The sequence below is a fragment of the Prionailurus viverrinus genome, chromosome C1, assembly GCF_022837055.1.
Source record: "Prionailurus viverrinus isolate Anna chromosome C1, UM_Priviv_1.0, whole genome shotgun sequence".
NCBI lineage: Eukaryota > Metazoa > Chordata > Mammalia > Carnivora > Felidae > Prionailurus > Prionailurus viverrinus.
The window spans coordinates 197,936,179-197,951,064 of NC_062568.1; the positions used below are offsets into that span (position 1 = coordinate 197,936,179).

The window sequence follows — 14,886 nt, forward strand, 5'->3', positions numbered from 1 at the left end:
CGGACTGGTTCCACTTCCCTCCACTCCGTGCAAGTTTGGCGGTTTTAAGCACAGATTCCGGTGCCAGACTTCTGGGTTCAAGTCACAGCTCTGCCACTCCCGCGCTGTGTGCCCCCGGGCAAGTTCCTCTGCCTCTCTGTGCCTCCGTCTCCTCGTCTATGAAACCAGGATAAGAGTAGCTTCTATGTCACAGGGGAGGCCCGGAGACTAAATGAGTTAATATGTGAAAAGTGCCTAAAACGATGCCCCACGCACATGAGCTCCTAGAATCGTTCCCTCGCACAGGTATGTGCCCGAGCACACGGGCGTGCTTAGACGTACCCCTCCACGGCGCCCACAGAGGGCGCCACCCGGCTGTGGCGTGCCTGCCTCCGTTCTCTCTGCCCTGCTCCACACACGCGCTCCCACGCACGCAGGCGGCCTGGTATATTCGCTGACCCACGAACCCTGGAGGCTCACCCATCTTCCCAGGTGCTGAGCTCGCCGCCCGGATCCCTGCCGACCGCCACGGCCCCCACGCCCCGCCCGGACTGAGCCCACGTGCCCCCACCCCCGCGTGGCACACTCACCCACGCAGGCGTCCCGCCGCTCCTCGTAGCCAGCGCTGCACACGCACTTGCCAATGGGCACCAGCCACTCGCCCTCGGCGCTGCAGTACATCTTGGGCGTGTCCCGCTCCTCAGAGTGCCGCACGCACTGGCCCCGCACCTCCACCAGCGAGGACGAGTCGGCCCCCGTCACCGCCTCCGAGAAGGCAGCCAGGTTGCGCACCATGGTGGGGCACTTCTTGTAGTAGATGCGGAGAGACAGGATGGCGAGGCACGCGCCGATGTCCTGGAAGGCCAGATAGAAGCCGCGCTTGCTGAGGGGGCCCACGCCGCGCACCTCCGTGTTGAGCTTGAGGCGCCGCACCCCCAGGTCGGCCCCCGTGAAGCTCTCGTCAGCCGCAATGGTGTCGATCTTGAGGAACTTGCTCTCCTGCGTGCTGGCGCCCAGGTCACGGTCCGACTCCAGGTAGTAGAGGTTGAAGGTCTCCTTGCAGGTGCCCAGCACGCCGGGCATGCTGTTGCAGTCACGCAGGGTGAACTTGATCTCGGCGTAGACACGCCGGGCACCGTCGCGGGGCACCCAGCTCGTGCGCAGCCAGTTGTTCTGGTTGGGGCTCATGACGTTGCACACCTGGTACGTGTGGATGGGCTGGAAAGACTCGTCCACCTCGTTGATGGAGTCCCACTGCGGGCAGAGAGAGCACAGCGCTGACGCGAGAGGCAGCACCTCGCCCTCTCCTGCCGGTCGCCCCGGCCATGTGCCACGTGCCACATGCATGGCCCCGGGGGCATCCTGGGGAAGAAGATGGAACTTGGGTCTCTGCCCTGGGGTTGCTGACCTCCTACTGGACTGTCACAGCCGTCAGGCACTCTAGAGAGCTCCACATCCTTCTGGGAAAGCGTGTTTTGCTGCATTGGAGCAAAGAGAGGCTCAGACGTGTGAGCCACATGTCTGAGGTCACCCGGCTGGTGACTGGTGGAACCAGTACTGGAATTGATGTCAAGGCTACAAAATCCAACCTTGTTTCTACATGGCAACTCCAAACACTCCCGGGGGGGGGCAGTTTGGGGGTATTCTGTTTGGGTGATTCAGGGAGCCCACGGGTCCAGTTTCCGTATCAGTTGCCAGAGGGATCTTTCTAATTCGTGAACCTGACTATGCCTCAGATCCTTGAGAAAGGGAGTACTAGGATGTGGGGATGTTGAATGTGGTGGTTTCTGGGCCAGGCGCTAGCCAGGTTATCAGTGATTCAGAAATAAATCAGACACGGTCAACAGCGCGAAAGGCAACATCCCTGCGAATCATGTGTCTGATAAGGGATTAACATCCAGAATATATAAAGAACTCCTACAACTCAACAACAAAGAACCAAACGGCCCAATTTAAAAAATGGGCAAAGGACTTGAATAGACGTTTCTCCAAAGAATATATACAGATGGTCAAATACGACATGGAAAGATGCTCACCATCCCTAATCATTAGGGTAAATACAAATCAAAACCACAATGCAATACTACTCCACACACACACACACACACACTAGGATGGCTACTATCAAAACAACAGAAAATAACAAATGTTGGTGAGGACGTGGAGAAACTGGACCCCTGTGCCCTGTTGGTAGGAAAGTAAAATGGTGCAGCCACCATGGAAAACAGTATGGAGGTTCCTCGGAAAGTCAAAAATAGAACTACCCTACGGTCCAACAACTCTACTTCTGGGAACATATACACAAAAGAATCGAAGGCAGGGTCTCAAACAAATACTTACACACTCATGTTCACAGCAGCATTATTCACAACAGCCAAAAGGTAGAAATGACCCAAATGGGTCCATCGTTGGATGAATGGGTAAACAAAATGCGGTATATCCAAACAATGGGATATTATTCGGCCTTGAAAAGGAAGGAAATCCAGATGCATGCTACGACATGGGTGAACCTTGAGGATATTCTACAAAGTGAAATAAGCCAGTGAAAGAACATATATGTTATGATTCCACTTATATGAGGCACTTAGATCCACGGAAACAGAAAATGGAATGGTGGTTGTCAGGGGCCGGGGGGCTGGGGAACGGGAGGCTGGTGTTTCATGCGGACAGAGTTTCAGTTTGGGAAGATGAAAGTTCTGGAGATAGATGGTGGTGATGGTCACACGACACAGCGAATGTACTTAATGCCACTGAATTGTACACTTAAAAAGCGGTTAGAATGTGGTTCGGAAATTTTATGTTATGTGTATTTCACCACAATTGTTTTTTTAAACCCAGTTCAACGGCTTCATTAAATTTTTTTTTTTAATGTTTTAGAGAGAGAGTGAACGGGGGGACGGAGCAGAGGGAGAAAGAGAGAGAGAGAGAGAAATCCCAAGCAGGTTCCACACTTAGAGCCTACACGGGGCTCGATCTCACAACCCTGGGATCATGACCAGAGCTGAAATCAAGAGTCAGACGCTCAACCAGTTGACCCACCCAGGTGCCCCTACCACAACTTTTTTAAAAACAAGGAAAGCAACATGCAAGAAATACTCCCTCCTCTTGACCGTCTCACACTGCATCAGACAAGGTGGTTGGGCGCTCTATGCCAAAGAGGATGGGCATCCAGAGGGGGGTGGAACTTCCTGCAGGCTGAAGCAGGAAGCTCTTGCAGGGGGAGTATGAGCAATGTCCCGCGAGCACCAAATAGCCCAGTTTGGACACAGAAGATTCACCTCCAAGATCCAGTGTTGACAAATGAGCCAGGAGCCAAGAGATCAACACCTCTTGGTCTCTAACCTGCTGTGTGACCTTGGGCAAGCTCCCATTCCTCTCTGGGCCCCAGCTTCCTCAACTGCAGAATGCTGGTTAGCCAGAAGCAGTTATTGTGGGTTGAGTTCAGTGGACTCCTGATGGCCCCAAGGAGGGGCTGGGGGCTGAGGGCAGATGGAGGGGACGGGCTCCGGGTCCCTGCCTTGGCTCGGCCAGAGATGCAATGCCTTGCTGTCCTTTCTCGGGCCACTATGGGCAGTTGCCCTTGAACTAGAGATCCTCTTACTTAAGGGGGGTGGGAGGTAAAAACCGCTCCTCATGATGTTCTGAGAATCTGTGGGGCTCTGAGTAATTCACAAGGGTTGGAGTGGGGCCTCGGGGGTCTGAAGTCTGACAAAAGCCCCTCCATCTCTCCTTGTCTTGGCCAGCCACGTGGTCTCTACCCTCAGTGCCCACCCCCTGTAAAATGGGGCTCAGACAGGCCCGCCTCAGTGAGGCTCGAGAGGACGAAAGACGTAGGCTGCCAAGTGCTTTGGCTTGGGCCTGGCCCAGCAAGGCACCAGAGGAACAGGACTCCTACAACGCCGACCCAGCAGCATCTTCCCAGCCCACCGGCGCCTGCCTCCGGGCCCCCTGGGGAAGAGGTCCGCGGTGTGCCAGCCTCACCCGAGAGTTGATGCCTCCTACACCCCCTACCCCTACAGGGCCCCCCTGTGCCCCCCACTGCAGCCAGGGCCTCCGGGCAGCGCGGTGTCACATCTGGGGTTAAAGTCATTGTCACAATTAACGGAGCACCAAAGAGCCAGCCAGCTGCTCCCTGTCTGTTTCCTGCCAGGAACCTGGATAAATTAATCAGCTCCATCTGAGTCCGCCCCAGCCGCCCTACCGGTGCCAATGGCCTGGCCTCGCCCTGCCGGCCCCAGGGGCTGCTGCAGACACCCAGAGAGAGAGGCACGAATTCCTGGAGGCTGGTGCAAGGATGGAATGAGCCCGGCACCGCCCCCATCCCCGCCCCCCTCCGGCCCCCACCACTTCTCTGCAACTCCGTCCTCTGTCTGGAACAGAATGCCCTGGACCAGCTGTGCAGCCCTGGGCACATCACCTCCCCTCTCTGAAGCTTGTGCTCCTGTGAAATTGGTGGGGAGGGGCTGATACCAGCCCCTCCCACCTACTCCAGGGGATCAGGTGAGACAACAGAACGTGACTTTCATCCCAGGGCGGCATCATCGGTTAATTCACCAGAAGAGGGGGAGTGCGTCCCAACGTGTGGAGGGAAGGGCACATCCTGATTAAGAGTCTGGGTCCTGGGGCCAGACTCCCCCCAACCTTAGCAGAGTTGCTTAACTTCTCAGGGTTTCCGATTTCTCACCAGGAAATGTCCCTTTCATGCATCCTCATTGATGGCAACTGCGATCGTCCCCGTGTTATAAACGGGGAGGTGGAGGAGGCGAGGTAAGTGACTTGCCTGAGTCACACTGATTAAAGGCAGCAGCGTAATGGCTCATCCGAGACCCAGACTCTTGGCTCCTAGGCCGTGCAGCCTTGCCTGACAACCCGGTCATTTTGCTGATGCTGGAGACAGCCCTGGATGACCCTTGTTCCCAGGCTGTTTAGGAAACTTCAGAACCAGAGGGGTGCCTGGAACACAAGGACCACATCCACAGGCTCCCTAGCCAGCTGGGCAGGAGAATCACCTGGAAAGTTTATGAAACAAAAGATTCCCAGGCACCTCCCCAGACCCCCTGGATGCAGGGATCTGTATGCCTCACCTGCTAGCCTGGAACAGGCTCGACATCTAGAGTTTGGGACCCAGGGATCTCACCCAGCCTTCTTTCCTCTCTGGACAAGCCCATTCTCCAGGTCCCATAAAGGTGGAAGGTGGCCCCTGGCTGAGCAGACAACGCTGGATTGCCTCCCACCCCCTCACAATGAGGACACACACCAAAGAGAACACAAGGGACTCAGCACAGGCTCCGGGCCGGAGAGACTGGAGTTTGAGAGCACCATTTGGAACCTGCCTGATGGTGGACAAATTATTTCTTGCTGCTCTGAGCCTCAGTTTCCTCATCCGTGAAATGGGGTGGCTGTACCTACTCACAGGATGGGTTGTGGGGATTACGAGATAATGTCTGTGAATTATTCAGAGCTATGTGAATATACGTTATTTATTCTAACTCCTAAACAAGTAAGGTAATTCTGAGCCATGCTTTAGAGCATTCTGCAAGCAAACAAGCCTTAGATTTCCAGAAAATCATCGACAAGTCTGGTCATGCTCCCCACCTGCTTAAAACCTTTACAATTCCTTGTTACTCTAAAAACCAAGTCCTAAGTTCTGAGTAGGACAGAGGGACAGAGACACCCAGAGCCAACCCGGGGCCAGGCCCACTCCTTCCTGGCTGCTGAGTCTCAGGGGAAATGCTGACCCAGCCATCAGCCAGGCAGTCACCCATTCAAAGGTCGGCCCCCCGCCACTGGCAGAGCTGGCCCACTTTATCAAGCCCTTTCTCACCCATGCTCACCCCTGGGAGACAGCCATCTGGGGACACACACACACAGGAGCATTCCACAAAGAGAGACTGAGGCCCAGGGAGGTACAGAGATACCCCAAAGACCCAGCCTTTACCCTTAGGCAGGGCTGACCTGCTCTGGAAGAAAGGAGTTCCCTCCTGGTTCTTAGGCCCATGTGGCCTGCCTGTGAAGCTCCCTGAAGCCTGATGCATGGGGGCTGATGACAATGGACTCAGCTTACTGCTGCCAGGACACGAAACCTCCAGGGAGAGAAGAGGGGGGCTCTGTCCTGACCCCAGCCACAGGCCACAAATGACCCGGAAGAAAACACCACCCTGGGGTGCCTGTGTGGCTCAATGGGGTAAGTGTCCAACTCTCGATCTCAGGGTCATGAGTTCAAGCCCCGAGCTGGGCTCCACACTGGACATGAAACCTACTTAAAACAAACTAAAACCCTATCGCTTGAAACCTACTTAAATAAACAAAAACCCTACGCCAAAGTGAAGACATACCCCTACTCCCTTCATGAACACTAACTCTTGACATCAATATCACCCTCATCATCATTAATATCATTCCCCTCGTCTCCAGAGCCGCGGAAGCCAGTGTTCATGAAACAAGTCACGCGTACGCGATGTGCCTGTGTCTATGGCGGGGATGTGAGGGTGCGTTTCTGAGCACCTTGCAGGAGGACACGTATGTGACATGTAACTGACACACACTAATAACGATGACAGTGCCCAGTGAGGGCACACCATGTGCCAGGCACGGTGCCCAGACCAGGTGTCACCTCCCCTCACCCTTGCGGCAAACCCCGTGACACTGTCACAGGCACATCCCTTCCAACAGCTGGGGAACTGGGACTCAGGGAGTGAAGTGGTGACCACCAGGGCCACCCGTTTGTCGATGGCAGAATCGGGCCTCCGCCAGGCTCACGGGTTCACTTTGGCTTGACTGCCCTGCTCACCCTGGGATCTGGATAAGAGACGTGGAGGGACGGGGATGGTGCAGCGTTGTCCCTGGACACCCCGAGGTTACCGCGCCAGCTCCCCAGGAAGATGGGAGGGGCCCCCTGCCTGAGAGCACACAACCCACAGAGACCTGATGGGCTCAGCCCAGGGTCACCATGGAGGCCATATGGGCCTGGGGGTTTGGCCACAGTGGGTTCTAGCAGTGCCACCCAGATGATTCTGACAGAAGAGAGAGGCAGGTGGGGGGGGGGGGTCCAGGGGTCTGGACAGCTCCTGGAGAGGACGGGGTGTGAGGGGTGAAAGGCCTGGCTGGGGCCCTTTCCTGGCCGTTCCTGGCCACTGGCACGTCCCCGGCGACCCTGGGCCCAGTTGTGATATGTGACTCTGTAGGCCCAGAACCCAGATATAAGGATCCCACACTTGGGGCCTTACAGTTAAGGACTGGCAGCCCAGCACTAGATGGTTCTGTAATCCCAAGGGTCTGCACACAGGAAAGGAAGGAAGGTAGGAAGGTGGTAGGAAGGCAGGAAAGCAGGAAGGCGGGAAGGTGGGAGGGTAGGAATGAGTGCAAAGATGGACGGATGGAAGGGAGGGAGGAAGGGAGGGAGGAAGGGAGGGAGGAAGGGAGGGAGGGAGGAGGAAGGAAAGAATCAGCAGCTCTGTTTCTAACTGCTGTGTGGCCTTGGGTAAGTCCTTTCCCCTCTCTGGGCATCTGCTTCCTTTTGATCTATCTGATGATAAGACTGTGAGTCAGAGCCTTTCTCTGCTCATAGAGGATGACGCTGGCCCCACTGCCTATCACCTACCCCATGAGCCGGATACGTGAGCCAGCCCCAGTCTCCATGGATGGTTGATGTGTCCAGCAAGTTCACTGTAAAACAGGAGACAAGAAAGCATCAGCCCCTGGGACACGCTTCCCCTGTCCCACAGAGCAGCCCCACCTGGCCATACGGGTCTTCACTCAGGCCAGCCCACACCAGCTCTGTGTCTGTGGTCCTTCTCATTTCCCTTCTCCTTCAGGGCTCGGTTCGAGTTGTGCCTCTTGCCCGAAGCCTCCTTCCACCACCTCGGCCAAACCCCCAGAACGCAAGCTGCCCCAAGCGCTGGGTTTCCCGGGTTGGTGATGCAGCGGGGTGGTTAAGAGACGGGCTCGGGAGTCCAGGAGGCCCGGGCCAGAATCCCAGCCTTGCCACTTTAGGAGCTGTGTGTCCCTGAACAAGTCCCTGCCCCTCCCTGAGCCCCGGGTTCCTCCTGTGAAAAATGGGTGTGACAGCGGATCCTGTCTTACAGGGTGTTGTGAGGGACAACCTGATCCCCGTCTCGCTCGTGGGACACGACAGCATCCAAAAGCACCCACCAACATTCACACTCTGCGGTCATTTGTCCCACAGGAGGACTGGCCCCGGCTCTGCAATCACCACCGTCTTGCTAGAGATGCCTGGCACCTAATAAGTCCTCCATGCATGTCTGATGCGAAGAGATCGGGAGGAGTAAGAGCGGCCTCTCGGCACCTACTATGTGCTGAGCTCTGCGAGGGGCGCTTTGGACGCCTCCTCTGTGACCTGCACAACTGCGGAGAGGTGCTGATTCTTCTCTCTTTACCAATGAGAACACGGAGCCTCGGGGAAGTTCGGGAACACGCTTGGAGCCCCACAGGCGGAACCGGCAGGGCTGGTGTTCAGAGCACCTGCCGAGGCAACAGGCAACCGCAGACAGCGCCCCCAGCCCTGGCAGGACCCGTGAGCAGTCACCGCGGTTGGGAAAGGAGTGATGGCCTGGAAGGCGAGTCTATTCTAAGCCAGATCCTCCAAGGGGACCCTGCAAAGCCTCCACAACACAACAGAGAAGAGCTTGCCTTTGGAACAACGGAGAAGAGCTTGCCTTTGGAACCAGACACTGCTGGGCTCATCTCTCAACGCAGCTACACAGTAGCAGGTGACCTTCACTTCTCTGACCCTCAATTTCCTCCTCTGTAAAATGGGGATAATAATACCTAGCGCTGACGGAGGGTAAACTGTGGAGCCCGGAGTCAATGCCTTATTAACGCGAATTCCCTTTCCCGAAGTCCTGCCCCTCCTGCCTCTCTCCTTGGACCTCAGACCTGCCCATTCACTTTGAGGTGAGGAAGCAGCACTCACCTGTTCAGAAATCAGGGTTTGAATCTCAAATGCTGTGTGTCCTGGGTAAGTCCCTTCCCCTCTCTGGGCCCCTGCTTCCTTTGATCTATCTGGTGATGACTGTTCGGAGGGCTTTGGGTTCCACCTCCCCACGGCTTTCCATTTCGCTCTCTCTTCCCGCGCACCCCCTCTCCCAGCCTTCAATCATGGGCTTCCAACTAGGCTGGCTGGGCCAGGTTACAGAGGGTTAAAGCTGGGGCCCTCCTGGAACTTTTCTGCAGGGAGGCTGGGTGTCCTTCTGTCTGTGATTTGCATAGCTCTGCGCCTGCCCCTCAAAGATGGAGACAAGTGTCTTCAGGAAATGCTGGAGTGAGGATGCTCTCTCTTATTTGCTGATTTTCTCCCTCCTCTTACCCTCCCACCCCATTGTCAGAGCCCCCAGAGGGAAGGCCGGCTGGAGAGAGAGCTCGGAGAACGAGGGTCGGGCCTCTGCCCGCCTCCCTGGGTCCCCAGGGGTCAGGTGGGATCAGGCCACGGAGCCAGCGTCCGCAGAGGGATCTCCCCTCCCCAGCCGGCCCCACGCCAGGGGCGCAGGCAGAGAGAAGCCCTCCCGCCTCCTTCCCTTCCTCTCAGGCAATGGAGAGAAAACTGGGTCAGGCAAGCTCTCTCCTCCTGCTGGCTGGTGGGAGGGGGAGGGGGCCGCACTGCAGTTTCCCCCAGACTAGCAGAGCCTAGTCCGGGGAGATGACGGGGCCGGGGACCCGGGGGCTCCCCCATTCCAACCCACATTCCAGATGGGGTCTTGGAGCCGGAGGGCCCTTTCTCCAGCTTCCCCTGAATGCAGCTCAGACCTGCCCGGACCCAGGGGCAATCAGAACAAATGTCCACCACTCAGACTCCTCCCCGCTGGAGGGTCCTGACTCTCAGGGCGGGTGGGTGTCTGCAGACCCTGCTTTCCAGACCCCTCCCACCGCAGGAAGCCTCACCACATTTGCTGCGGATTCTTTCTTGATCAGCCAGCCAGGGGGCTCAGATAATCCAAAGATAAGTCAAAAGTCGATTCTATCGGATTCAGGAAGAGCTACAGGATTCCAGGGCTGCTTGTTGTGACTCCTTCCAGAAGCTTCCCTGACCCTGCCCTTCTCTCCTCTCCCTTTGTGCCCCTCCTCCCTACCTCACACACCCTCCTAGGGGGGTCCGGGGGTGGGGTGGGGATGCAGGATGTCGGTCCGGGAAAGCTCCAGGCCCACCGGAGGTTTCTTCAGACTGGAGAGAATTCCAGCGTGAGGCCCACCTGGCCCAGGCCTGAGTCCCCTTGGAAATTCAGACCCTTCTGGTCACCAGGCCTGGGCTCCCTCCTGCCTCTTGCACTGCTGGCCTATGGGTCTGTGTGACATCTGTGAAGTCAGTTCTCCTCTCTGGGCCCGGTCTCCGCATTTGCCAATGGGAGGACTGAACTCACCATCTCTCAGGGCCTTCAGGGAACTGAATCACTTAACCCCTCTGTGCTCAGTTTCCTCATCTGCAAGATGTCTATGGGCATCCCTCTTGGGCCTACCCGCCTGGGCTGTTCTGGGAGATCAAACGGGTCCCTCTCCTGCTCTGAGAAGCACAGATAATTCCTAAGCCTTTCCTGTTCCACTGTGGAAGGCATTATGCGATTTCTTTTTTTCTCCAGCACTGTCACCTTCCCCCATTCCATTTCGCTGAGACTAATACTTAAATTGATTTACATTCCCTGAGGACGCGGTGCATGATGGTGAGGCTGGAGAATTCGGGTGGCCAGGGGATGTCAGCCAGGCTGTGAACGCCTCGGTGATCACCCCAAAGTGGTGGATAATCCACACCAGAGAGTGATAAGGGGCTATGAGCCTGGTGGGGCTTGGGGGGCATCTCTGCAGGTGCAGGGCCCTCCTCTCCCCTGGCAGGAACCTGGCGTAGGGGCACTTGGCCAGGCTGGGGCACTGCCACCTTTGCAAGAGCCCGGCTGGGAATAGACGCCCCTCCCGGAGCTCCAACAGTCTCCCTTGCCAGTCCTGGCACTGTACCAGCCCAGGGATGATCCCGGGAGGGACTCGTGTCCTTCCGGAGGAAGGACTGTCCTTCGTGGAACCTACGCCTCAGGCTGTCCAACCTGCGTGGCTGCCCTCCGCCCCACTGTGGGTACCCTGCTGCATTGACTGGATGGCATGCACTGGCCCCTGGACAATGCCTAGCCCTGTCCTGGACAAAGACTTCCCTCCTGCCTCTCTTTGTGGACCCTGTCTCTTCCCCAACTGCTGCCCCTCCCCTAGACATGTCCTCTCTCTCAGGCTAGTGGCCTGCCTTCGGCAGGTGAGCCTGTTCAAAGTCACCTCTGCAGGGGGACTCTGGGGTTTGCCAGCCTGCAATTCTGGAAGGTGCTGCCTCCTTCCTGGAGAAGATAATGGAAGAGAGGAGTTGAGGGTGTACTGCCCAGAGCCCAGAGCCCGGATCCCAGATGTGGACCCCTCGGCATCTACTGATGAGAAACTGTTCCCCTCCCTCCAACCCAAACCTGGGAAAACTGTCTTCTCAGGTCATAGCTCCGAGAGCCCCCAGGCCCAATCCCGCCCTCCTCTTGGCTCACAGGCCCGACCCTCACTCAGTTCTCTTCTGGTGTCCCAGGAACCTGCACCTCATCGCTAGCCGCCCAGCTGGTCCTGCTCTGCCTGCCACCTCACCTCTTAGCTCCCTTGCTATGGTCCCTGCTCCCTACATGGTCCCTTTTTCACTGGAGACTGTAAGTTTATCTGTGGGTGCATTTATATGTACATATGCATTTCTGTGGGCATAACTGCAGGTTTAAGGATCCTCTTACATACGTGGTATCTGCCCATAAATGTGCATATTTTCATGTGCGTGCATCTGTCCCCACATGTGTGTGAACACGTGTACTGGCTGCACTTCTGTGTATCTGACGTGGGTGACGTTGGAGGTGGGGGCTGTCCATACAAGTGAGTCTCTACGGGCCTGGGTCTATGTGTGCAAATCCTGATGCGTGTCTGTGTGCGCACGTGTGCTTTCAGGGACAGCTGTATCTCTGAGTTGTTCGTGTGCAAAGGGGTGGATCTCTGGTATATCTGAGCGTGGATGAGGCACACTGGCTCTGGAGCTCCCTCGCAGGTGGAAGAAGTTCATCCTGCCGGGGTAAGAACGCAGCCCTGGACCCAGGACATCAGCCCCTGGACGCTGCACAGAGCATCCTCTGTGCAGAGCTGTAGGGGCAGAGGAGGTCCTGGGGGACAAGGGGTGGGGTCCAGAACAGAATCCAGGGTGGCATCCTGGGCTGGACCTGGAGTGTTCAGTGGGACTGACTGTGTGTGTGTATGAGTGTGTGCGTGCAGGTGCGTAGGTGTGCAGCTGTGAGGCCTTGGGTGTTGGGGGAACCTGGTGGGTGCCTCTTCCCAGCTTTCCTTGTTCCCACCCACTGCCAGGAGGTCACCTCCCAGACCTTTTTTGTCCTGACGGCTCAGCCCACACTCCTGTTCCCACCGTCCACCCCCCATCCCCCTGGCCCCTCGTCCCCTGGGTGACTGGACTGCCCAGGCCTTGCCCCTGGACAAGACCCTGCTCTCCAAGGCCTTGCCTGCCTCAGCCCCTCTGCAGTCCCTCGGCTTGCCCCTCACTGTGCCCTGCGCCCAGGGCCACGTCCTGCCCCTCAGAGCTGCCCCTCCCCTCCAGCTGTGACCTCCCCAGCCCTCCAGCCCTCCCACCTAAGACTCTCACTCCCTGCCCCTCTCCTGTCCTCCTGCAACCTGGTCCGGCTCTCTGCTCCTCCTTCCTCAGTTCTTGGTCCCCCCTTTTCAAGGCCACCCCTGTCCTCTTCTTCTTCAGCCTTCCGAACCTCATCTTGTATCCCCGTATCCCTGTCTTCTGTCCTCTGTCCCCGCCCTGTCCCCTGGTCCTGTTCCCTCTCCTCTATACCTCTTGTCTTCTGTCCCACCCCCCTCCACCCGCCCCCCTCCTGTTCCATCATCCCCAATGTCCAACCCTCAGTTCTCTGTTCCCAGCTCCGAATCCCTCAGTCCTAGCCCTCTGTTCCCCAGACCCCCGGGGGCCTCTATCCCTCATCCTCCAGCCCACGGGTCCCTGTTCCCCAGTCCTGTCCCCGTCTCCATCGCGCCGTCCCTTGACCTCGGTTCTCTCCCGCGGTGCCATCCCTGTCACCCCCCCCCCCTCCCGCCCCCAAACCCAGGGATCCCAGCCCCTTATGCGCGCGCGCTCGGGTCGAGGGGAAGGAAGTTGAGCCTCGGGCAGCGGGCACCGCGCCCCGGCCCCTCGGTCGCCCCCGCCCCGCCGCCGCCGCCGCCGCCGCCGCCGCCGCTCACCTTCGCCGCGCGCCGCGGACACGCAGGTGGCCGCCGCCGCCGCGGCCGTGACGACCCAGAGCGCGGGGGGCAGGCGGCCCCGGGCGGGGGCCATGGCCGGGCCGGGCGGGCGGGGGCGCCGCGCACCCTCCAGCTCGGCCGCAGCGGCCGGCGCGTCGGCGCGCTCCCTCGCTCTCCCGCACACCCGGCGGCCGGGCGCACACCCCGGCGCACACGCCGGCACACAGCGCACACGCGGGCACCCGCGCCCGCCGCCGCCGCCGCCGCCGCCGCCCCGGGCGGGGGCCGGCCCGTCACGGCGCCGAGCCAATCAGCACCGAGGCGGGGGTGGGGGTGGGGGACACGGAGCCGCACCGCGGACACCGGCCCGCGGACCCCGCCGCCGCACGTGCGCACGCTCGCACTCACCCGCCCGCGCCCCACGTCCGCACGTGGATCCCGAGCCACCGCGCGCCGAGCCACGGTCAGGGCGCCCCCGCGACACCGGGACGTGCAGACCACCGGGGGAGTCCCCGTGTCGGACACGCACACCGAGGCGAGGCGTCTTCCCGCACACTCACGCTAACACGCTTTACTCTCAGACACGCGCGCCCAAAGTGCCTCGCGCGGTGACACACTGGGATGCACACTCACGAGGTCCCGGGCGGAGGCTCGGAAGCACTTTGGAGCAAAAACTCTCCTCTCCCCTCCCCTCCCCTCCCCATTGGCCGGGCATGAAGAAGACGCCCAGAGTTTTAGGGAGCGGCGGAGTGCAGCGGTCGTGGGCGCAGGCTCAGACACCAGACACACAAGACTTTCAATCCTGGCTGTGTGGCCTTGGGCAAGTTTCTGAACCTCTCTGAGATTCAGCTTCCATAACTATAAAACAGGGATAACAGCCTCTCCGTCCTAGGGTCGTTGTGAGACTCATATTCAAGGACTCAGGTAAAGGCCCAGCATACTGCCAGGCACACAGCCAGGCGCCCAGTAATGGCAGGTGTTCTTGGACGATGGGGATTATCATTGCCTGCTCTTCCCTCCCCTGACGTTCCCCATCTCCACTTCCATTCCCAGGAGTAGGGACCTCATCCTGGGAAGGCTACAGGCTGCCTGCAGAGGGCAGGGACAGTGGGGGCTCCCTCCTGCAGCCCTGCCTGCTGTCCTCAAAGCCCCTGAGCACCTGGAGGGCCGAGCTGTCCAGGAAGCAGATAAGAAACCTGTAGCTCCTGGGGGCTGGCCCTCAAGTGTGGGTGCCTGCTGGGACAAGTCTGGACTCTGCCTCTGACTTAGCCGGCACAGACCATTGCCCAGCTCCTCCAGCTGCACTCCCAGCCCCTGAGCTCACCAGGAAAAGTTGGTTGGACCCATGGCTGGAGGTTATACGGAATGATCAAGGCCATTTGGGGAGTGCGTGCCAGACCCTGCTTTCGGCACTTTATAAACTTGCTCTACTTTAAGCCCCGCACAGCCTGCAGGCGAGGTGCAGCTAAGGAAACTGAAGCAAAGAAAGACCATCGTCATTCGCCTTAGATCACACAGCTGGTTAAATGCTAGCGAGGAGCTCAGATCCAGATCCACTGGACTGTAAAACCCACTTCGTTTCCGTGCATCTTTCTTCGTTCTAGAAGGGGGGAAGATAGCTCAAGTTAGGAGCCCTTTCCTAGCACC

General features: G+C 58.4%; 1 protein-coding gene across 1 annotated transcript in view; it reads right to left on the reverse strand.

Annotated features, from left to right (window-relative positions):
• Nucleotides 1-13,333, reverse strand: part of EPHA8 (EPH receptor A8) — a 34,197-nt gene extending 20,864 nt beyond the window's left edge. Inside the window, exons 1-3 of the mRNA XM_047871088.1 lie at nt 13,240-13,333; nt 7,580-7,644; nt 570-1,233 (exon numbers count right to left, since the gene is read on the reverse strand). Coding sequence (XP_047727044.1) covers nt 570-1,233; nt 7,580-7,644; nt 13,240-13,333 — 823 coding nt within the window. The remainder of the gene's footprint in view (nt 1-569; nt 1,234-7,579; nt 7,645-13,239) is intronic.
• Nucleotides 13,334-14,886: the final 1,553 nt, after the last annotated feature.